Below are 24,341 nucleotides of genomic sequence, written 5' to 3'. Positions count from 1 at the left end.
CTAAAGCAAATGAAGAACTTATTAATAATGTGAGTAGCTCCCGGTGCCCTTCAGCGCAGCAGCAAAGCTCTTTGCTAAAGTCAGACTGACTCCTTTATACTTCTTGGATTTGTTCTGTTTAACTTGCTTTACACAAACCCAGCCCAGCTATCGGTAGACGGCTGGTCCATGACAATTTGATAATAGTAAATGTGGAAGCACCAATTACTACAGCAGCCGGGGGACATGATCAAGTCCACTAGCTACTTCAGTGATAGAGCCGGGTAGCAAGGCAGTCATGCCTTTTATATCAGACCATTGCCTTAGGATCTCACCAAATAAAAAAGAGAAAGCACAACATTATTAACATTTGTGACTTATGTGTATTAGAAAATCTACATGATGCCTGCATATGGTATTTTATTTAGTTTTAATTATAGCCACATGGTAGGTGTTGGAGCCCTGTTCTGTAGCATCTATGATGCCACTGATTATACGATGAACCAACATTTTATAAACCAATAAGAAAAAAAAACATTCAACCAACTATAAAATTATGATAACCTATTTGTAAGATGTAATGTAAACGCTAAGAAGTCTAAATGTGCGTGTAGGTGTGGGGGGAAAGGTTACAGAATGGCAGGGAGATTTGCCTGAGACACAACCCCACTCCTGCCAGTGCTGAGCTCTGCTGGACACCACTGAGCACAGTGGCTGCAGTCACTGCCGGGTCCCAGCAGTGACGCCCCAGGAGCTCCTTCACTCACTCTGTCATCGTCTCTGCTCCTTGTGTTGATGCCCCGGTTGATTCTGGAACTGCCTAATGAATACATCAGAGCCTCTGTTTCAGCCTAGGTTCCCAAATGACCACATGCCGCACAGCCTCAACCCTAAGCTATGTGCTGAAGGAGAACCGCCACTTTCTACTTTGGTGTAACTGATAAATGCATCCCCCCTCCCCTGACCCTTTCTTTTGGGTGAAGCCAATTACCTGGGAGAATTGTTCCATATAACTGAAACTACTCCAGCTAGGACAGTGGCTAAATTGGAATCTGAATGTCAGTTTCTAAATCCTGGCCTTATTCTGGACAGACTTCAAACTTAACCCTCAAAAGTTTGAACACATGAATGAAACAGTTATTTGTTTCATTTTACAAAAAAAAAAAAAAAGTTTTTCCACTTGCTTCCAATGAATAAGGAGAACTTAAAAGGTTAAAGATGGGTATAGTCTGTGAATACTGCATAGACAAGGACCCTGAAAGCTGTGTGCATGCCATGGCACACACGGTTCTTTTTTTTTTTTTTTTTAAGAGAGTTTCTCTCTCTCTCTCTCTCTCTCTCTTTTTTAAGATTTATTTATTTATTATATATGTAAGTACACTGTTGCTGTCTTCAGACACACCAGAAGAGGGCGTCAGCTCTTGAACTCAGGACCTTTGGAAGAGCAGTCAGTGCTCTTACCCGCTGAGCCATCTCGCCAGCCCCTCCCCCCCAATTGGCACACACGGGATGGGGAGGGTAGCGGTGCAGTGAGTTCCAGCATTTATGTAAAGATCCATGAATACATCCTTTTGCCCTCCGTAAGTTCAGTGCAGCTTGTGTCGCAATAAAGAGGTTCCGGATGTCTGTGCTAACCCTGGCTTGCTTTTTAATTTCTCAAAGTAAGAATAAACAGGGCCTCATGTGGAGGGATGGGGTTACCAACCCACAGTCAAAGTTTCTGACCCAAACTTGTCCCTGTATAAAAGAAGTGTAGGGATAAAAAATGGAGTCCAGTGACAGCCCCAACTTGGGATCCATCTCAAGGAGAGGCTCCAAGGCCTGACACTGTTACTGATGCTATGTTGGGCTTACAGACAGGAGCCTGGCAAGGCTGTCCTCTGAGAGGCCCAACAAGGCAGCTGACTGAGACAGATGCATATATACTTACACCTAACTATTGGACTGAAGTCAGAGACCCCTGTGGTTCAATTAGGGAGAAGATTGAAGAAGCTGAAGGGGAGAGCAACCCCATAGGAAGACCAGCAGTCTCAACTTAACCAGACCCCAGAGACTGAGCCACCAACCGGGCAGCATACAGGGCTGGTCCAAGGCCCCAGCCACATATAGAGCAGAGGACTGCCTGGTCTGACCTCAGTGGGGAGAAGGTATCATAACCCTTGAGAAATTTGAGGCTCCAGGGAGTGGGAAGGCAAGGGGGAGGAGGAATGGGATGAGGAACTGTGGGAGGTGGAACCAGGAGTGGGCAACGGCTGGGATGTAAATGAATAAATGAATTAAAAGAATGGTTTTGTTTCTGCAAGAGGCAGGAGCAACGGAAAGGTAGGAAGCAGCATAGCTGCCTGTAGGTGCAAAAGAGGAAAAGAAGGTGAGAGGAGGCCCGAGGGTCGGAAGTGGGGTCTGGATTCAAGCCGAGAGGCTGAGCGTGTCTCTCTGCCCTGAATAGACGAAGCACCCACGGTCGTGGGTGATTATCTGGCTTCTCTACCACAAACTCTCATGCACAAACGGTGTGATGACTGAGCCCAGCTCGTGTGTGTGCTAAGAGTGAAATGAGAGAAAAGAAAAGCCATGAAGGAAGAGCCCACACCCCTGGCAGCAGAAGTGAGTGATCCGAGCGCACAGGGAACACTAGGAGGTCCTACACTTGTCCTTAGTCATCAGCCTCCTCTCCAGGCCAGGTAAAGGCCACCTGCCTGCCTGGTGTGCCTTCATGCAAATCTGCTCTGCACAACCCAGCAAAGTCCCTTCCGTATGAAACTGACTGGGGAAGGGCCCCGAGCAAGCTTCTGTTTCAAATCAACGAAATTTCCTGCTACCATGCCTTGAAGGATCTGAGGCTGAGAGAACATCGGAGGGATGTCTGGTTCACGGTACTCCACATCATTATCACCTGCCTGCTTACCTAAAACCAGCACGCTGTTCACTTTACAATCCTAAAGGGAATAAAAAGAGAAATTAAATGGAATGCAAGTCCTACCTTCTGTTTCTCATTTGTCCCTTTCTTATTGTTCTCCTTTTTGCTCTCATCTTCATACACGAGGATGAAGTCGATTCGCCTCTGGCCATCGGTGAAAAAGAGGGAGTCGGGCTTCCCGTTAAATTCTTCCTGTGTGTAGAAGAGGGAAAACAGCGGTAAGGTGAATTATTGGAAAGGTAATGACTGGCAGGTATGTACCTCTTGACTCTCACTGGCTCACAGATGAGCTCTCTGAGGGGGAGAGAGATACAGTCATACCGAGTTACCTAATCTCTACAGTGTGTCTGTTCTTGGTTGGGGGATGTCTGTGAATGGCAGTAGCCTAGAATGCTTGGGAACAGGCAGTATTACGTGCAGGATCCAATCATCCCAGATTCTACCTGCCTGGATAACAGAGGGGAGTCAGAGCTGGAAAGAAACTCAGTAATGAGAACTTCCTGGATGAGGGACTGAATTGGTTAGCAAGAAGAAAACTATGAGACTTAATACTACCGGTGGGGGCCTCATCACCTGTCTGTCTTATCTCCTAGCTTCTGATTGGTTTTCATGACATCTCTCTGGACATCATTACTTCACCCACGGTATCACTTTAAACAGGTGAGAAAAGGAGCTACCATGTACACAAAGTCACATTAGTCATTGGTGTTTGCCTACAAGCCCACAAGCGGTGGCCCTGACGCAGGAGAAGAAAACCTTAGACATTGTAAATTTCTATGGTAATAAACTGAGTCTTTAATTAATAGCTTAAAAGATTGTATTGTGAGCTGCATACGGTGGTACAAGCTACTGTGATTCCAACACTACCTGAAGCAGGAGGACCCACAGGCCAGCCTGGGCTACAATGGGATGCTCTCTCTCAAAAAGAAGGGTACACAGGAGAATGACTATGGCAACAAATAAGATGTTACAGCAAAAGATGGGCTTAATAGAATTAAATTATATTTGTACGTATAATTTAACACATATGTAATTAAAGCAACCGCTATCCCTCAGATCCTCAACACACAGACATAGTTGGTTTAATCAGCTGTGAGAAGAGTCGATATCCTCACAGCCTATAAAAAAAAAATGCTTATGTCAACTTCGTTGTTTAAGAACCAGGCTGCTTTTTAACTGGTAAGTGATGGTTTTGAGATTTCTCCCATTAAAAACAAATAGGGAATTGTGCCTGGCAATCATTTGATGGAACGACCAGCACACTATGTTCATTAACTGTGATTAATTCTCGACTGCGTTCAGCATCAATTAGCACAGAAACCATCCCAGCACCTCCTTTTCTCCACACTTCTGAGAAGATGTAATCTTTGCAACTCATAAAACCCGCTTGCGCGTCCTTCATTTCCTCTCTCCTAAGCAGGGTGCATGGAGGCTTCTCACTGTCGCTGACAGGCTACCCAACCCGCAGAGGCAGCACCGCCAAGTGTAGCCACCTCCAGCCCCACCTCCCTCCAAGGCAGCGGTCCTCAGCCATCCTAAAGCTGTGACACATGAGTAAGGTTCCTCAAGTTGTGGTGACCTCCAAACGGTAAAGTTACTTCACTGCTGCTTCATAGCCTGTTATTTTGCTACTCTTATGAATTGTAATATAAATGTCACATTTTCTGGTAGTCTTAGGTGATGCCTATAAAGAGGTCATTTTAACTCACAAGGGGTCACGACCCATAGGTTGAGAACCCTCGCACTAAGGGCTGTCATGAACAGGATGGTTCTGCTTAGGGATTGTTCTTGTCCGGGGCACAGAATGTCCAGGGAAGCAACACACATTCCTGGCTTTGGGCTCTGGGCTCTGGGCTCTGGGCTCTGGGCTCTGGGCTCTGGGCTCTGGGCTCTGGGCTCTGGGCTCTGGGCTCTGGGCTCTGGGCTCTGGGCTCTGGGCTCTGGGCTCTGGCTCTGGCTCATTACTGCCTTTTTTATTTTTTCATTTCCCATTTCAGTTATTTAAACTAATGAGCCTGAAGAATAAAGTTATATGGAAATGCTAAACTCTGTGGTTTTCATTTCAACCACAGGCTTTTCAGGTGCCTCCAAATCTTCCCTTTGATGGGGGTTTTACCCCAGGTAAATGACGGGTGATGCACACGGCAGCTTCTGGGAGGAAAGGGCCTGAGAAAGGGAAAACCGGGAGTGATTTCTCAGAATAGGAAATTGATAGCATATGACAGGAAAGCCTGGTTATTATAGACATCTGAGAAGTGCACAAGACAACCTGCTCTCCAGAGACTTCGGTGGAGCCAGCAGCTCACTGAGGTGCTAGAGAACCAGGCCTGGAGTGTACAGCACCACAGGGCAAGTGACCATGCATCATCACCCCTCCACAGTGACACACACTGGCCATGCTTCACCCCTGCATGGTGACACATGTTGGTCAGACATCACCCCTGCACAGTGACACACACTGGCCATGAGTCATCCCTGCATGGTGACACATGTTGGTCAGACATCACCCCTGCACAGTGACACACACTGGCCATGAGTCATCCCTGCATGGTGACACATGTTGGTCAGACATCACCCCTGCACAGTGACACACACTGGCCTTGCTTCACCCCTGCATGGTGACACATGTTGGTCAGACATCACCCCTGCACAGTGACACACACTGGCCATGCTTCACCCCTGCATGGTGACACATGTTGGTCAGACATCACCCCTGCACAGTGACACACACTGGCCATGCTTCACCCCTGCATGGTGACACATGTTGGTCAGACATCACCCCTGCACAGTGACACACACTGGCCATGAGTCACCCCTGCATAGTGGCCCACGTTGCCCATGCATCACCCTTACACAGTGGCCCAGGCTAGTCAGGCACCACCCCTGCATAGTGGGACAGGGTGGCAACTACCTCCCAAATCAGCCAGTGGGCACAAAAACCTCTTGCATGGGATATAAGACCAAAGCTCTTTGTTTGTATGAAGACTCCATCAGTTGTCAACAGCTACCTGTGTGAAGCAAATGGTAAGGTGTGATACGGAACTTAGGATGGCTGCCAGGAAAAGGGTGCCAACTAACTACCTACTGCTGCAAAGTCCAGATCTCTCAGCTCTTGGCAGAAGACACACTACCAGGTAACTGTAAGGAACAAACAAGTTTAAATTTAAGAAAGAAAGAGAGAAAGAAAGAAAGAAAGAAAGAAAGAAAGAAAGAAAGGAAGGAAGGAAGGAAGGGAGAAAGAAAGAAAGAAAGAAAGAAAGAAAGAAAGAAAGAAAGAAAGAAAGAAAGAAAGAAAGAAAGAAAGAAAGGAGAAAAAGAAAAAAAGGAGAACAGAAACATTTTTTTTTTCTGGGAAAAAAAAATTTGGATTTTTTTCAGTGTAAATTTCACTTACAGGCCTAACTCATGTAGTAGCCCGTTAAAAATCACAGGCAACCTAAAAAATATTTTTTTCCCAAAGTTTTACTTTTCTAGAAGAAGGAAAAATTTAAGTTTCTCCAAACAAACATTGATAATTTTTTAAGTGACTGAAAATTCATAGACAGACCAATCATCTTGTTGTTGTCTACTGAATTGTTTATTCTTTTTGCCTGAGCCTAATGACACAGAAACTAACAGTCAACACGTATGAAGCTCAACCATTCCTTTTTAGCAGCTCAAGTTTAGAAATACTTACAGAAAAAGTTTATGATTTATTAGGTAAACTCATTTTAGTGACAAGAGCTTATATATAGCTACCAGCTTTCTCACTGAGGACATTTAATTCTTAAGTTCATCAAAGAGACCCCAAACTTTTACCCCAAAAGTCTTGGGGATAAGTTTTCAATGTCAAGGCAATAAGCAACCTTTCTAGTCTGTATGATTCACCTTCTTCCTGAAAGAGCTTTGCAGACTTCTAGTTACAACAGCATGTCTATAATGCACTCTGTTTATAACCCCACCCAACCTGATTCAGCTTTGATAAGGGTGCAAACCACAACATACACTCTCATTTGTCATTGCACCAAAGTAAGACCAAAAAAAATTATCATCTGATGGGTTGTGGGCTCCCCATTTCGGATGTTGGTGGAGGGGGGCGGGGTCACCATAACATGAGGAGCAGTATTCAAGAGTTGCAATGTGAGGAAGGTTGAGAACCTCATGTCTTTGAGGGAACTACCTTCTAAATATTTATATTTGGACGTGGGTATTAGATTCGTGAACTCATAACAACAGTGACTACCTGCCGAAAAAGCTGGCCAAAATTCCAGCATAGATAGGGAAAGTATTCTCCAAGCTCCACCCTTTAAGACAGAGAGCTTGGCTGTTGATAGCCGCTGTGGGAGAGAGAATTACTCTTTCCCCACTGGTTCTCACTGTAGGTGCTGTGCATGCTCCCACATCCATGAAGCTGGGTGGGGGACTGTGGTAGTTTGAATAGAATAGTTCCTATAGGTTGATATATGTGAATGTTTGGTCCACAGTTGGTGGAACTGTTTGGGAAGGATTAGGAGGCAAGGCCTGCTGTCACAGAAATACTGATGTCAAGGACCTTGGGAGTGTTTACCAGTGAGGGAGTGTTCCACTCTGCCTGCCCTGAGTGACACAGAGCACCTGCACACATGCAGTCCTTCCCTCAGGCCCCTCTCACCCCTACACCCCATGTCCATCCAGGAGACAGACTCCACATAACCCTAGCCATTCCTGGATATTTCTCTTTCTCTCTGTTCCAGCCTCATGCCTGCCTGTTCCTATGCTCTCTGCCACAGCAATCATGTACTCTAACCTTCCATATCCACAACCATAGGTGCCAAATTAAATGTTTTTTTAATAAGTTGCTGTCTTGGTCATGTTGTCTCTTTGAAGCTAGAGAAAAGCAACTAAGATAGTTGCTTGGAGAAAGAAATGGGGAGGGGGTATTGGATATGATCACATTTTATTGTTTACATCTATGGCACTTTCAAGAATAAGGAAAATTATATATATGTGTGTGTATATATATGTATGTGTGTATGTGTGTATATATGTATGTGTATATATATGTATGTGTATATATGTGTGTATATATGTATGTATATATATGTATGTGTATATATGCATGTATATATGTATATGTATGTGTATATATATATACATACACACACACACACATATATATATATGTATATATATATGGTAGGTAGTGGTCAATGTTGAGACTCATTACTGTTCAAAGTGCTGAGAGTAAGGCTGTAACTGCTCAGCCATAGATAGGACATCTATGTAACCACCACCACCCCACACCCCTGCCCAAGGCTTAAGCAACATCACAGAAGGTAAGGAGTGTGGTATAAAAGGCAGAGGCTATTGTGAAGTGCTGTCCTCTGAACAGGACACAGCTATTGGACACATGAATTGAATAGCAACTGTGGCTACCTACATTAGGTCAGGTCAGTTAAATATTCATGATGCTAGGAGAGAGATAGGACATGGACTCGGGAGAAGACAGGGGTTGGGGGAATAAGAACAGAGATATGGGGGTGGGGGTAGGAGGGTGAGACAGAGAAAGAACCGACACTCTCAAGATATCTCGTGTCATGTATGGAATTTTCAAAGGGTAAAAGAAGAAAGTTGAGTTATTTTGCCCAGTGCCTTCAAAGGAGTGTGAATTTGAGAAGGTAAATCCTGTCCGTCCTCTTGGCTGTTGCTAAGGAAGCCCATGCAGAGCCTCTTCCCCGCCACTGGCTCAAGTGTAACTGCAGGTTACTGCAGGGCAGTGCCTGAGAGACAATGTCCCAAACGTGAATCTTTTCTAGTAACAACTTGGCGCGGAAATCTACCTCAGCAATCTGGTTGAAATGTGGCATTGAGGTTTCCCTTAAAGAGGATGCTACCATCACTCCAGAGGGAAATGGTAGGGCCATGTGGAGTCTGTCTCCTGGATGGACAGGGGTGTAGGGGTGACACAGGCCTGAGGGAAGGACTGCATGTGTGCAGGTACTCTGTGTCACTCAGGGCAGGCAGAGTGGAACTGGTAAACACTCCCAGGATCCTTGATGTCAGTATTTCTGCGGCTACAAAACAACCTGTCAACACTGGTCTAGACTCACATGCTTCAAACATCATCAAAATGGGTCTTTAAAAATCCTGCCTAGGAACCCCACCTCACTGCAGCAGAATCTATTATCGTCCAAAATGCTGACTGTAAATTATTTATTCACAATCAGGATGAGATGTGGCTCTCCTGGAATCTTTGCTCAAACTCATCCTTATGCATGAGGCCGTCTGACCCTTCCTTGCCTTGGACGACGAAACTGACTGCATCTGAAGAAATTTCCCGATATCCTGAAACACTGGAGTGCCCCAAGCTCATCTGGGTTAACTGCATTCACGTCACACAAAGCAGGCTGTAGGAAAGGTTTGTTTTCCCACAATAGCTGAGAAGCTGCACGGTGAAAAATATTAAAATTTTCATATAATTAAAGAGCAATATGAGGGTAGCAAGAACTGCTCTCTGTGGTTTATATGACTAGAAAAATAAAGTAGTTAATTCTGAGACCATGTGGGGGGAGGAAGGGGCATAATTTAGTTCATAACAGAACTAAATTAAAAATAGAGTACCATCCATTCTGCAGAAACTCTGAAATACCTCTCTCTCTCTCTCTCTCTCTCTCTCTCTCTCTCTCTCTCACACACACACACACACACACACACACACACCAAGTTCAGCTCAAGCAAAAGCCTTTATTCAGATCTCAAAACACTGAACTTAACTTCATTTGCATACTACCAATGGCATAGGTCCATTTCCTAACAACTAGAAAGATACAAGATATAAATAAGTGAAGTGTTTTCCTCTGTACAATATAGTAAGCATGCTACAAAGCAGGACAAATTTCACTCCCTTTATTTTGATCAAAATGCAAATGACCACAGTCAATGTCATAAGCCAAATACGGAGCCAAAAAAGTCCCAGGGTTGCAGCTACAGGAGAGGAGGCTGAGGGTTGAGGGGAAAGACAAATATTTGAAGAAAGCAGGGGAGGGAAGAGAAGGACGTAACAGATTAGTCACAGGGGAAGCAGAAGTCTGTGGGCACACAGAGCCGGCATACAGGAGCTTCTCTTTGACCAGACTAGGCATTCCACATTGCTGACTTCAGAGAAACAAGCAAAGGCACCCACTCTCCGAGGATAGGCCCCGGAGTGAGGGCTGTTTTTAGAGTGTACCCCAGGATGTTCCAAGAACATGTGGTGTTGACTCTGTGATAATCAACATGCACTCAGGAAAAACCCAGGGATTTCTGCAGAAATCAGTCTCCCCTTGGCTCTCTGTTCCCAAGGCCATGACCAGCACTTGACACGCTGGGCCTCTCCACGTATTAAGACCCCAGAGTTCCCACCCTCGCCTCCCAAACTACAAAGACTCTTTTTCTCCTAATGGAAAAAAAAAATTATGTTCCTTACAAAATACAAAATAACTTCAAGCAACATGGTAGAGTATAAAGGAGAAATAAAAGTCATATGTAACCCCAGCTCTCAGAAATGAGCTGAGATTTGAAATATTTTTACAGAGTAGTCTTCCAAGCCCACTCCCATCCACATGAACTAAAATGGCACCACACGCACGCACTGTTGTACAAACATCGATCAGAGACATCTCCTAGCTTTATATAAAGCTCTGAATCATCATGTTTAATAGCTGCAATATAATTTAGCTAAACAGTTCCTCCACTGATGAACACAGAAGTTGCTTCCAATTTTCTGCTTCTATAAACACTGCTGCAGTGTGCTTTCTTGTACATATGTATATGTGCACATGTTCAATTACTATTTCATTAGGCTAAATTCTGGAAGCAGATTTCTAAGCGCTACGGCCTGTTCAAATGCCTCTGATACACGAGTCGCTAAGCCATCATGCAAATCACACACCCACCAGCACAGTGTAAGAATGTGAGTGTGCCGGGCGCCACCCTCCCTAGATTACAGCCTTCCACTTTCCCACTACCGCAGCCAAACCGTGTATTTTGGGTTTTTCCTTTTTTTCTTTTGCTCCTCGTAACTACAGGACACTAGCATGATTCCAGGCCCCGCCCAAAGGAATTACTACACTTTTAAGTAGTATCTATTGCCACCTTTGACCTAACTGGACTCTTTAATAGATTCTCTTGAGCTTTGGTGGTGAAATCTGAGACCACACAGGGAAAGGGGCAAGAGGGCACCAGAACAGCACAGAACAAACTCACAGAACCTTTATATGATTCAGTCTGAAAACCCCATGGCCACAAGAGGACTGCTAAGTCAGGGAGAGCACCTGTATGTCTTCAAAGGTGGTGTCCCCGTGGTGGGGATAGGAGGGAAGGGCCAGCAGAGGGGCCTGTGCACTCTTGAAGGAGGCCCCCAGCAAGCTATCTGCAGAAGTAGTGTTCCGTAACCACTGGGGACACTGGTGTCTACCTGACACAGAGTAATCTTGGCTAAGACACTGTTAGAGAGGCAGCAGCCTGTGGTTATGGGGAAGACAGGGAACTGTGTAGGGAGAGACCTTGGAAAGTGCTCATGTGTCCCAAGTGCATCCTGGAATGAAAAGGGAGACAAACTCCAGGCACCGTCAGCCTGCCCTGGGTTCCGCGGCGCTGACCCCGTTATTTTCATCTGGACATTAAACTCATTTCAGAAGGTCACCAGGGCCCCGGCTGACTTTTCATCACAGATTACAGGCTACCCTCACAACCACCAAACATTGGTTACGCGCTCCAACCCATACATTTCTCTATATTTAGAACTTTCTACTTATTTGGCTGATGGAGGTTTTGGTTTCAAGTTAAATTTGATGTCAAGTTCTTAAAAATGCTATCTTTTAGCTGTAAATTATTTCCACATTTTCCCCCAAGTGGCAGAACTTGCTATTTTCAGCTATTTCTTACAAGGCACAGATGTGGTCGCCTGTAAATAGCGGACTGTATCATTACAATGTCTTCTTACATGCCACGGCCTCCTGATCTGGCGTGTGCGTTTGCCAGCATCACTGTTACCATTTCCCTCCAGCTCACGACAAGGGCTCAGTTCTTTTGTCTAGTGGCATTCTTGCACAATTTTAGATATCCTTAAATTTTCTGAACTAGACTGGAAGGCATAATGAAGACAGACCTTTGAAATAAAATCTCCTTAAAAGGAATCCATTAGGCCTGGAGATGACTCAGTGTTACTAGCCCCGCCCTGGGTCCCACCCAAAGCACCACACATAGAGAATTAACTAGCTATGGAAATAAATGGAGTCTTATGGGAGACTCCAGTCAGGTGCCATCCTGCTGGGCGGGGAGCTACCCTCACAGCCTTCTCGTAAGCCCTGGGGGCTTCAGTGTGACCAATTTCATCAGCACAACTTCGTTCTTTTTAATTTCCTGTTTTCCTATGGGCTTTCCACCTTTGGGGTGTTGGGTGGGGGGAATCTCAGTTTAGTCTTCAAAACAAGAAATAAAACAGCAAAGAAACATCAAACGATGAGAAGGAAAAGTGAAAGTGCCCGAGGAAGCTCTTGTATAATTTCCTTTTCTAGAATAAACCAGTATCTGTTTATTTTCAGCTGTCAGTGGCAGTGTGAGCAAAAGAGCTGTGTGTGTGTGTGTGTGTGTGTGTGTGAGAGAGAGAGAGAGAGAGAGAGAGACAGAGAGAGAGAGACAGAGAGACAGAGAGAGAGTGTGTGTCTACAAGGAGTTTCCAACATACTGCCCTCTAGATACGAGGCAGCATCCAGCTGAAGATGACTGGTACAATCCAAGCTGTGAGAGAGAAGGACTGTCCTCCTGGAGGCTGGCCTCCTGAGGTCTCAGACGCCCAGGTCAGTATGTCTGGGTTCATTGTCCATCCGCTGGCATAAAACCTTGACTCCATCTGAAATCTTAGTCTACACCATATTCAGAAGGATGCTGTGGGGTTTCCACCACAAACAAGATGGTTGTCCCTACATTACACTTTTGAACATTTAAGAAAAAGCTCCCCACCTTATATTCCAGAATCAGCTGGAACCCAAACAATGCTCACCAGTTCCTGGTGTCTTGGTGCATTTTCATGGTGCCCTACCTGTAAGCTAAGTCGTAGGATTCTTGGTCTTCAGTACAATAATTTCAATGTTACTTTGTAACTCTATATTTTTCCCCACCCACCTGTGTTTTCCTTCTTAGTTAGTGATATCTCAACTACTTTTAACATATCTAATTTGTTATATCTTAAACCCCATAGGTCCCATTCATCAAACTCATACCTGCAAACTGCCCCCCTGTACTGGCCAGTTTTGTGTCAACTTGACACAGCTGGAGTTATCACAGAGAAGGGAGCTTCAGTTGAGGAAATGCCTCCATGAGATCCAACTGTAAGGCATTTTCTCAATTAGTGATCAAGGAGGAAAGGCCCCTTGTGGGTGGGACCATCTCTGGGCTGGTAGTCTTGGGTTTTATAAGAGAGCAGGCTGCGCAAGCCGGTAAAGAACATCCCTCCATGGCCTCTGCATCAGCTCCTGCTTTCTGACCTGCTTGAGTTCCAGTCCTGCATCCTTTGGTGATGAACAGCAGTATGGAAGTGTAAGCCGAATAAACCCTTTCCTCCCCAACTTGCTTCTTGGTCATGATGTCTGTGCAGGAATAGAAACCCTGACTAAGACACCCCCTTTGCTCCATTGTTCAAGTCAGTGCTCCCAAGTCAATAGTCTCTGTTTTGTTTCTAAATAAAGAGGCGCTGGCCAACAGGTTCCTCAGCTCAGGATGAACGCTGCAGTTTGCTGAGTCAGTTATCTAGACTTCCAGCTTCCTGATACAGCTATCCAGAGACTGACTGTGCTCTTCCTGATACAGCTATCCAGACCGACTGTGAGCTAAGCAGAGCACGGCTGTGGGTATGGTGGAACACAGCAAGTCTTCAGATCTTCCCTCCTGTGCAATTCTTCTTCCACAGACTCCCTCAAGGTTGCAGTCTTTCACACCCCTGGTGACGTGAGATTGGCAGTCACCTAAGGTCACACCCCTGGTGACATGAGATTGGCAGTCACCTAAGGGTTTTCTTGACGTGGTAAGATATCTATGGTGCTCTTCATCTGCTCAGGGTACTCAGCAGGGGTGCTCTCCCTCAGTTTTTCTAAGCCCCACGCTCCTCTCAAGCCATTGACCTTTACTGTGGAAACTGATATTTTTAATTTCATTGAAATCAACAGGAAGGAAAACCTAGAGTCTCAGGAAACAGAGGGCCATGTAGGTCAGCATACATTGGGCGATTTTTTTTAATTGGATATTTCTTTATTTATATTTCAAATGTTATCCCCTTTCCTGGTTTCATCCCCAGGAATCCCCATCCCATCCCCCTCCCTGCTTCTATGAGGGTGTTCTCCCACCCGCTACCACCCACTCCCACCTCCCCACCCTCACATTCCCCTACACTGGGTCATGGAGCCTTCACAGGACCAAGGGCCTCTTCTCCCATTGATACTCAGCAAGGCCATCCTCTGCTACATACGCAGCTGGAGCCATGGATCCCTCCATGTGTACTCTTTGGTTGAAAGTTTAGTCCCTGGGAGCTCTGGGGGGTGGGGGGGGGTCTAGTTGGTTGATATTGTTGTTCTTCCTATGGGGTTGCAAACCCCTTCAGCTCCTTCAGTCCTTCCCCTAACTCTTCCATTGGAGCACCCCCCCACCCCTGTGCTCAGTCCAATGGTTGGCTGCAAGCATCCATCTCTGTATTTGTCAGACTCATAGAGATACTGCTTTCCCCCTTCGACTCAGGCCGTCTTAGAAGTGCTGCTGGTTGTGCAGGGATGGGATCCACAACACCCAGTCCCAACGACTCATTTATGACAATGGCAGGAAAGCATTTAAAATGCATCACAGGGAAGAATAAAAATGAGAGTTCATAAAACCTCACTCAGTTGTTAGAAATGGTCTATGAATTAAATGCTCCAAAGGAACAAGCTCACAATAGAGCCAGGGAGACAGCCAGAGTTCAACGCACTTGCTGCTCTTGCAAATGACAGGTCAGTTGGCAGCATCCACATCAGGCAGCTCACAAACATCTGTAAATGCTGTTCCAGGGGACCCAATGCCTTCCGGCTTCTCTGGGCACCTGATTTCACATGCACATACACCCACACAGAAAGATACACATGCATACGTATGTGTGTATATATTTAAATATATATGTTTATGTGTGTATATGTTGACAAGAGCTGAGGAGTGTCTGATATCTCACACTAATGTACCAAGGCTCAGTTTTATAGGAATTCAATAAATTCAACCTGGCTTCTACTTCAAAGTCAGCTAGAAACAGTCAATGATAAGGTATTACAGTACCCACTAAAGGCAGCTGATTGGCTAGATGGCTAGGAGTTGTGTATATATGTGTGTGTATGTATATGTATGTGTGCATTCATGTGTGTGTGTGTGTGTATATATATATATATATATATATAATACATGCATATATACACATATATGTATGCATATGCATATATATACATATGTATGAATATACATATATACACACATGCATGCATAAACATATATACATATGTGCACATAAACAGACACATGAATATGTATGTTTATATACACACATATATATGCATATTCATATATACATATACACACACATTCTTAAAAGTGGCTAAGCTTTTATGCCTGAATATTTCTCACAGTATATGGCATTTTTGGTATCTTAAAACAAGATATTGCATACTGTTACTTAGGAAGCCAAAAGGAGAAAAAAGAATGAGGACTTTGGGGTCCAGGAGATCTAGGCTCAAATCCCAACTCTATTGCAGACAATCAGTCACATGCCTTGGTGTATGCATGTTATCCTTTCAGGATTAGCGCCATGGCGAAAAGACCGTGTTCTCTGCTGAGACAATCAGCCTAAAGTCTGGGGTACAGACAAAGGTCAGTAAGGGAGACCCATCGGTGCTCTCTACTTAAATGTGTCCTTTCCTGAACCTTGTCATCCCTGGGTGTTCATACCTACCACCCCTCTCCCCTCTCTCCATCTGTCTCTCTGTCTGTCTCTGTCTCTCTCTTTCTCTCTCTCTGTCTCTCTCTCTCTCATGCCTTTCCTAGCTATGAGCTGCCTTTAGTGGGCACTGTAACACTCTATCATTCACTGCTTCTAGCTGACTTTGAAGTAGAATCCAGGTTAAATTTGATGAATTTCTATGAAACTGAGCCTTGGTGTTTTAGTATGTGGTATCAGACACGTTAGTTGTCTTCAGTTTGAGGAAAATAGAACTAAAGTGGAAGAAGGTCCCGTTCCATAAATAAATAAAGTACTAAAGTGGAAGGTCCTGTTCCCCAAATAAAGAAAGTATGCTAAGGCTATAAAGGTTACCACTAAACTGTACTCTGCCCTTCCATTCGGTATATTTCAAAAACACTTTAAAAAAAAAAGATTTATTCTTTATTATGTAAATGCACGTGCACCTGAGTGTAGGTTTCTACATGTACGTTCAGGGTTCTAGGAGGCCGGCCGGAAGTGGTCACCGGCTTTCCTGAGGCTGGAGTTAGAGGGAGTGCGAGCCACTTGACATGGGCTCTGGAAAGGAGCCCAAGAGCTCTGCAAAAGCAGTATGAACCCTGAACTGCTGTGCTGCCCGGCAGGAGCAACCCGCTAAAAGAAGGCATGTCATTGTCACGGAGAGTGAGTGCAGGAACAATAATGAACAGTCAATAAAGATAAAAGGTTGGGCCAGAGAAGGCGGGTGGAAGAAAATGTGCTAGCCACTGGGACAACTTCAACTGTTGGACCCTAGTAATGAACACTGGCTGGAAGCCTCTGGCAGGAGCATGAAGAGGAAATGCGTTATCAGAAGGAAGCATTCTCAGTCATCTGGGAGGACAAAGTCATTATGGGGACCTTTTACAGAAACGCCCAGATTGTGTCTGTTTCTCTAACAATGCCCTTAGGAGGGACTGGGGAGATAAAATACAGTGCAGATAACCTCTGACCTTTCTGGCTCCAGTTTCATCTCAAGTTTCCTTCTAAAGCTGTCTCCCCAACCCTCAGGACCCTTGGGGTATCACCCACCCTGTGCTGGGCTCTCAGTGGCTGAATCACAAGTCACACTACATACTCACTGCTCTCCAGTTCACCCCATACTAACACTTCTAAACAAACATGCTCAAGTCCCACACGAGACAAAACCCTTCAGCTGCTCCCAGTGATTTCACGGAAAGCCTGGGCGTCCCTGCTGGGTACGTAACACGGCTCTTGATCTGACTATAACCTACAGATTATAAACACGTTATTCCCTATTCTAACTATCCAGTCTGACCTTACTTTTTCTAACCAGGGTTTTGACTGCCATCTTCTTGCTCTTGTAATCTCCCCCCATCCTTCTCTAACCACCTATGCAAATTCTAGTTCGGCTTTGTTTTCTAAGTCAGTACATACGTGCTGTACACACCTCTGAAGACTCCTGACCCTTTGGGGGAGGGTCTCTGAAAGGCCAAGAACATTTCCATAACTTAGAAGATGGTGTTTATCTTTCTAGTGTTAACATCTGCAGGTCAGTGATTAAGAGTGATGGAGGTGGGCTGAAGAGATGGCTCGGTAGTTAGGAGTGCTGGTTACTCTTCCTAGAGGACCTGGGTTTGAGTCCCGGCACCCACATAGCGGCTTACAACCTCTGCATCTGTGGTTGCAGAGGATCCCATACCCTCCTCTTCCACCACACACGCTTGTAGTATAGACATACATGCAGGCAAAATACCCATATCTATAAAATAAAAAGGGTTTAAAACAAAATCATACTGGCTAGTTTTGTGTCAACTTATCACAGAGAAAGGAGCTTCAATTGAAGAAATGCCTCCATGAGATCCAACTGTAAGGCATTTTCTCAATTAGTGATCAAGGGGGAAAGGCCCCTTGTGGGTGGGACCATCTCTGGGCTGGTAGTCTTGGGTTCTATAAGAGAGCAGGCTGAGCAAGCCAGGGGAAGCAAGCCAGTAAGTAACATCCCTCTATGGCCTCTGCATCAGTTCCTGCTTTCTGACCTGCTTGAGTTCCAGTCCTGACTTCCTTTGGTGATGAACAGCAATGTGGAAGAGTAAGCTGAATAAACCCTTTCCTCCCCAACTTGCTTCTTGGTCATGATGTTTGTGCAGGAATAGAAGCCCTGACTAAGACAAAAATGAAGGGTGAAGACCACTGCTTTGCTGAACACAGTGACCCCACTGCGCTTGCAATCAGTCCCTAGCCACACTCTCCCCTTCCTGCAGAGCCTCACCACCTGGCACACTCACCTCCCAGCTCTTTAACATGCTGTGTAAAGACAGAAGTTCTCGTAAAGCACTGTTCTCTATCTCCACATCAGAGTTCCCCGAAGTCCCTGGGAAAAGCGCTTCTGAACTGTGACCTCAAATATCCCTGTGCACCAGGAAGGGTTCTTTCTATGCCACTGAAATTGACTAAAATATAATTATAGAGACTTAGGTAGCTGACAGATACTGTTGAGAAAACATACTTGCCATTAATGACTATATCCTAAAACTTCAAGCAAGTATAAGAACGCAGCACACTTGTTTGCATCCTGACTGACCAGTTGCTTCCTAATAATGACTTTTTGTTGAGACTGAAGGTAATGTTAGGAAATGTGACCTTTTTTTTTTCTCTCATTTTGCATAAGGAAACAAGTAAACCTTTGTAAGAGCTGCTAATCTCCAATATTTACTACGACATAAGCAAAGAAGAAAATCCAGCTATCTACTCTTGCACAGACCTAAAAATTAGATAAAACAATGTCATTTCTTCTGCATATTCTAGATTAATATATGCGAATGTATATTAACATGGTTCAGTATTAATTTAATTAGCACTCTTTGGTTTATTGTTGGTCATATTTAAACTATTAAATGTGTTAAGTTTTAGTGCACAGTTTTAAGGTCTAGTGTACTGAACATTATGTAGGCCCATGTTATTGAGTGTAAAATGTTAAGACTTTAAAGTTGAGAGCTATAGTTCTATACAATTCTAATATTGCATGATATAAAGTACCATAATATAATGGCATACATGTGTAACATAATAGATCTTTGTGGGTACACTATCAGTAACTTTAATTGGACCATAATCCAGAAGGAAAAGTCTGTTTTGCTCTGAACCTGCAACACCGGGAAAAGCAATCCAATGGATACTTGTTGCACTAACTTGATGTAACATATTCCAGTGAAATTAGTTAATGTAACCACTCGCTTAAAGTCTTATACTTAGTTGCCAAAAGACAGGACCAACAGTCTATCTAACCTTGCAGGTTTGCGGAGACTGCTGTGGATGATGTAGGCAAGCAGCAACTCCATCTTGATGCAGCCCCCAGTTTCTCTCCATTCCTTCACATTTTTATGTCTTTGGTTTGCTCATTTGGGATGGGGCTGAGGCTCCTTCTGTGACACTTGGGACCGCCTTGAGCTCCAGATCCTCCTGCTTCACACCCTCCTGTGCAGCTGAGATTTCAGGCTGATGGCGCTGCACCCATTCACAGTGGGCTTCAGTGTTTAATCCCCTCATCTTTGTGTCGTGGGTCCATTTTCTAGGGTCTCCTTTACCTTCCATGGTAAAGCGTCGGGATTTTCCCTTGCCTGCCTGCTGAGGTTCCCTAGCTCAGAGCACCTTCCCTTTCCTTAAATGTCATGTCTCATATTCTAATGGTTGAGCTATTTGTGCAATGGTTTAATCAATGTCTTGTCTCTCACTAGAACGTATGCCCCAAGGGGACACAGACTGTGCCATCTTTTCATTGCTATTTCCCAAGAGAATTTCAGAAACATTAAATGGGTAAATATTATTAAATAAATCAACTGAAATTAATTCCTCATTTACCCTGTGACATTTTACAATGGGGCAGATGAAGTAATGGGAGAGAGATTCCACTAGACTGGAAAGGGATGGCCTGCCTGGTTTGCGTTTTTAAAGGAGGCATTTACAAGAGTGGGTACCAGTGGATGGCACAGTGGTGATGGGAGAATGGCTTCAAGGAAGCAGGGTGAAGGGAACAAAGGAGCTGAAGAATATTACTACTTCCTGCAAAAACAATCTAGGTATATAGTATGTTATCTTTGTAAGGTTTACATGGACACACTAAGGTTCTATCCAGGATCAAGGACCATACGGTGTGGTCCTTTCTATGTTGAAAGCACTATCAGGGTAATCCTGACTCACAGGCAGCTCTTCTGTGTGCACAGTAGGACTGACCAAACACTCCATCGCACCTCCCAGACTTCTGACCATCAGTCAGCCAGCATCACTTGCACAGATAGCAACCGGACACAGAGGTGGACACTGTACCACCTTTGGCCTTGAGGGTGAACATCTGAGATGCAGTCTTTTTTATTTCCCCACTGAGTACACAGGTTAATAAATATTGAATGACTAAATGAATAAATTTTTACTGCAAAATTTAGTGACGTTGATAGTGGTTTATTCAAAACTGAATAATTTAAATAGGTCTTTCTTCTTAATTCATTAAAAATTCTATTAGCGAGTTTTAGAAAGGGCTCAGTATCTTTATTGACTGGATGTGCTGTTGGTATTTAATAATACTCCTGGGAATAATTAATTCCCAACTCACTGATAATATGGTCAGTATGCAAGAGCCAGTAAGAGTACTTTCTTGAAGATATAAGTTAATGATGCTCTAGCCTAGTCTTCTGCTACAGCCTGGTCTTCTAAGAATGAAGCCAGGTTCTGATACCTACAGTGGGACATCACATGACATCGCTTTCAAGAAAAGTGGTATGGTTGGTCGAGGGATGTCCATTCTGAGCTTTGGCCTGCCTTGTTGAGGTTTTCTCTTTTACTGTCTATTGTAATGCTAAGTGCAGGCCCCCAAGATCTGGAGTCCTCAATTAGCTCTGTGACCCTGCCTCCAAGTTAATTCCTTTTGGTGAATAAATATGCCAACAGCTGGGCAGAAGAGACATAGGTGGGGTTTAGGTTTCCTGGGCTTGGGGACCGAAGAAGAGGAGAAGAACATACAGGAGGGAGTATGAGAAGCTGCCATGGGTTATCTGAGCCACAAAAGCCATGGCCCTGTGGGCTAGCCCAATTGGAGCAGCCGAGTTGAAACATAGTAAATAGTAAGTAATAATTTGGGGAGTTATCAGTAGGAACGTAGAATCTAATAGCATGGAGGGTAGGCAGCTGCCCAGCTACTGTGCTGTTTAAGGCTTATTATATATATAAAGGCTGTGAGTATATCTTCCTTCCGGGAACTTATATGGTCCAAGGAAGAGTAAAGGTCCCGGCTGGGATTCAAATACTTTTTTCAACATTCATGACCCCTAACTAAGCTAAGGCTCTGTATAACTTTAGGAACATGTTTTCCACAACACTCAAACACCTCTCAATCCCTGTGCAGCTAGCTGCAGCACCACACACTGGTGAGGAAATCTGCCACTGACCTTCTTGCTTTTAATGTATAGGGAAATGGAAGAGCTAACGCAAAAAGGAAGCTGCCCACAGGAGCCAGAGGGCAGAGCCACGCAGGGGCGCAGAAGGTTCCGGGCCCAGATGGTTCCGGGTTCAGATGGTTCCGGGCCCAGATGGTTCCGGGCTCAGACGGTTCCGGTGCCCAGTTCCATTTCAGACTCCACTTCCTAGAGGAGCTTTGTGGAACAGCTTGTGCTACAGGAAAAGAACAGTTCCTGTTGGGGACTGAACATGCGTTTATACTCCCAGAGGTCCCTCAAAGCACTCATCTCTTCTTCATCCCCCTTAGGTCACCTGTCACACATTTACAGTAAATATGCATTATGTTTCAAGGCAAAGTGGTTCATGCCTGCGGTTTCGGCACACAGAATGCTGGGGCAGGAGGATTAAAGGCTCTAGACCAGCCTGGGCTAACAGTAAGAACCCTGTCTATAAACCACCAACAAAAAGCACTTGAAGCTGCATGGAACAAAAGCCGCGCTGTACCTCCTGTGGAATCTGACGACCTCTTTCTGTTTTACACCATTTAGCTGCGATCAAACTTTACCCCAGCAACAACTCAGGTCCAGTCTTGATATACTCCAATTCATGTTAACACCACAGAATGGAACACTCTGTGGTTGGTTGGCTCATTATAATTAATGAAGATGCTGTTTGGTAGCAATTACAATCTGTCAGGTCACATTAATCTGTATTTCACAAGGTGACTTGGAAGGAAGTATAAACGCACTTGGGTCTTCAAGGTAAAAATGAGTCTATGGTTTCTCACCAGAAACTCACTTAAGGAACGCTTAAAAGATTTTTCATAGCACCAGCAAGATGGCTCAGAGTACAGGGGTGACCTCCACATGCGGAACAAGATGCATATGGACCCCCCCCCCCCGACATACACACTCACAATAAATAAATAAATGTAAAAAAAAAAGAATTTAAGGCTTATAATAAAGACATGCCCTTTATCTCTATTTGGTGAAATAGTAAAAACTGTAGTTAACTAGGTTTTAGAAAATAAAAAGCTTTTGCATGTAACATGTGTAAAACATGGAGGGACACACAGACACAGTGCCAACCCCTCTAGTCCTCTTCTTTAATTTTCTAGGAATCCTGTGAATTCCTAGTTGTGTGCGCATTCCCGCCACATCCTGTGTTTTCTCTTTACATTTTTTCTTTATCACAGATCTCCACACTCTTGCTATGATGGGTCACGGCACGGTCAGGTTGCTGGCCAGCATGCTCTTCCCTGGCTGTGCCTGTGTTGTGTTTCCAGATGCTCTGTAATCGGATGAGGTCCATGGAAAATGCAGACATCATTACTGTTTACCGTTCAGAATGCCCAGGGTTTCTGCTTTGCCTCGCCATGTTTTTGTTAAGTTAATTTTGACATCCCTGCACAACAGAAGACTCACTGAATGTCCAATGTGACACTTTGTGAGCCAAGACTCGCAAGGCATTTACAGTCATGGGTTTCTGAAAACGAAGTGGGTAAAACCAGGTAGAATGAACAGTTATGAGGAAAGGAGGATTTTAATCGGTCAGGTGATTCGGCTGCTGATCACTATAGGGTGAGTGTGGGCAAAACACAATGTGAAATGAAGCAGATGCATCAATGAGCCACATCGAAGGCGAAGGCAACGGATACTCACAGCCACAGTTGGTCTTCATCATTCTACACATCCCACTATTGAGTCCCGCTCTATGTGAACCATCCACAGCCTGTCTTCCCACCCACAGACACATCCTGACTCACGTGTTCATTAGCCCCATCTGGTCCTGTTCATCTGACTGCATCCAAATGCCTGGGATGTCAGGTGTTTCCACTGAGGGAAGCCATCCTACTGGAATACAGTCTGACAGCTAGCCTTACCTCCCATTCAGTCCTTAGAACTATGCTTCTCAGGGCTGCCCAGGTGGCTCTTAAGAGTTCAAGAGGGGTTGGGCATGGTGGTGCATGCCTTTAATCCCAGCACTTGGGAGGCAGAGGCAGGCGGATTTCTGAGTTTGAGGCCAGCCTGGTCTACAGAGTGAGTTCCAGGACAGCCAGGACTATACAAAGAAACCCTGTCTCGAAAAACCAAAAAAAAAAAAAAAAAAAAAAGAGTTCAAGAGGACATCCTGCCCTCCAAGAGGACCCCAGCTCAGTTCCTAGCACCCATGATGGGCAATTCACAACTGCCTGTAACTCCAGCTCAAGGGGATGCCACACTTCTGGCCTCTTTGGGTCCCTGCATTCTTATACTCCTGTGAGCACATGCTGAAGTATGCACATGTGAAATATGCACATGCATTCACATACAGACATACAAACACACACACAGGCATACATGCAGGCACATATATACCTCTGATTTAAATTTAAAAAAATCTTAAAAAAAAAGAATTGTCCTTTATTTAAAAAATAGACGGAGGGGAGGGGAGGGGAGGGGAGGGGAGGGGAGGGGAGGGGAGGGGAGGGGAGGGGAGGGGAGGGGAGGGGAGGGGAGGGGAGGGGAGGGGAGGGGAGGGGAGGGGAGGGGAGGGGAGGGGAGGGGAGGGGAGGGGAGGGAAGGGAAGGGAAGGGAAGGGAAGGGAAGGGAAGGGAAGGGGAAAATCTACTCTGTATCTTCATTTACCAATTGCTTCTGCCTGATGGTGTCATGTTCTTGGAAAGTTATCAGCAACCACCTCTCAATATGGAGAGTGAGGCCCCTCTCCAAAGGGAGCACTCAGAGTGTGAGGTGGCTTCACCAAGCCTGAGCCTGACTGTGAGTGACTGACTTCCTGTCACTGTGAGTGACTGACTTCCTGTCACTGTGATCACACACTCAATTCTTACTGTGCTTAATTAGCCCAATGCCTGGACCTTCCACATCATCAGCCTTAGGCTTCTACCCTCGTGGTCTCTCCTCACACAGCTGGTATTTATGAATCAGGGGCAGGAGTTGACTTTGCTTCCTATCGATTTGTCTCCTCCGCAGATTGACTTTTATCCATTATACCACATTCTTCTAAAGATCAATTACCTGGTGAGTGCAATCCCCAGGGCCACATTTCTTC

At 44.9% G+C, this 24,341-nt stretch overlaps 1 protein-coding gene across 7 annotated transcripts in view; it reads right to left on the bottom strand.

The window, feature by feature from the left end:
• Positions 1–24,341, bottom strand: part of Ano6 (anoctamin 6) — a 184,630-nt gene that overhangs the window by 77,972 nt on the left and 82,317 nt on the right. For all 7 annotated transcript variants that reach the window (NM_001253813.1, NM_175344.4, XM_030248256.1 and 4 more), the window contains one exon: positions 2,960–3,088. In NM_001253813.1, coding sequence (NP_001240742.1) covers positions 2,960–3,088 — 129 coding nt within the window. The remainder of the gene's footprint in view (positions 1–2,959; positions 3,089–24,341) is intronic.

Source organism: Mus musculus, chromosome 15, assembly GCF_000001635.26.
Source record: "Mus musculus strain C57BL/6J chromosome 15, GRCm38.p6 C57BL/6J".
NCBI lineage: Eukaryota > Metazoa > Chordata > Mammalia > Rodentia > Muridae > Mus > Mus musculus.
Note: the sequence above shows the minus strand (reverse complement) of the source record. Positions and strands in the feature narration are given on the sequence as shown.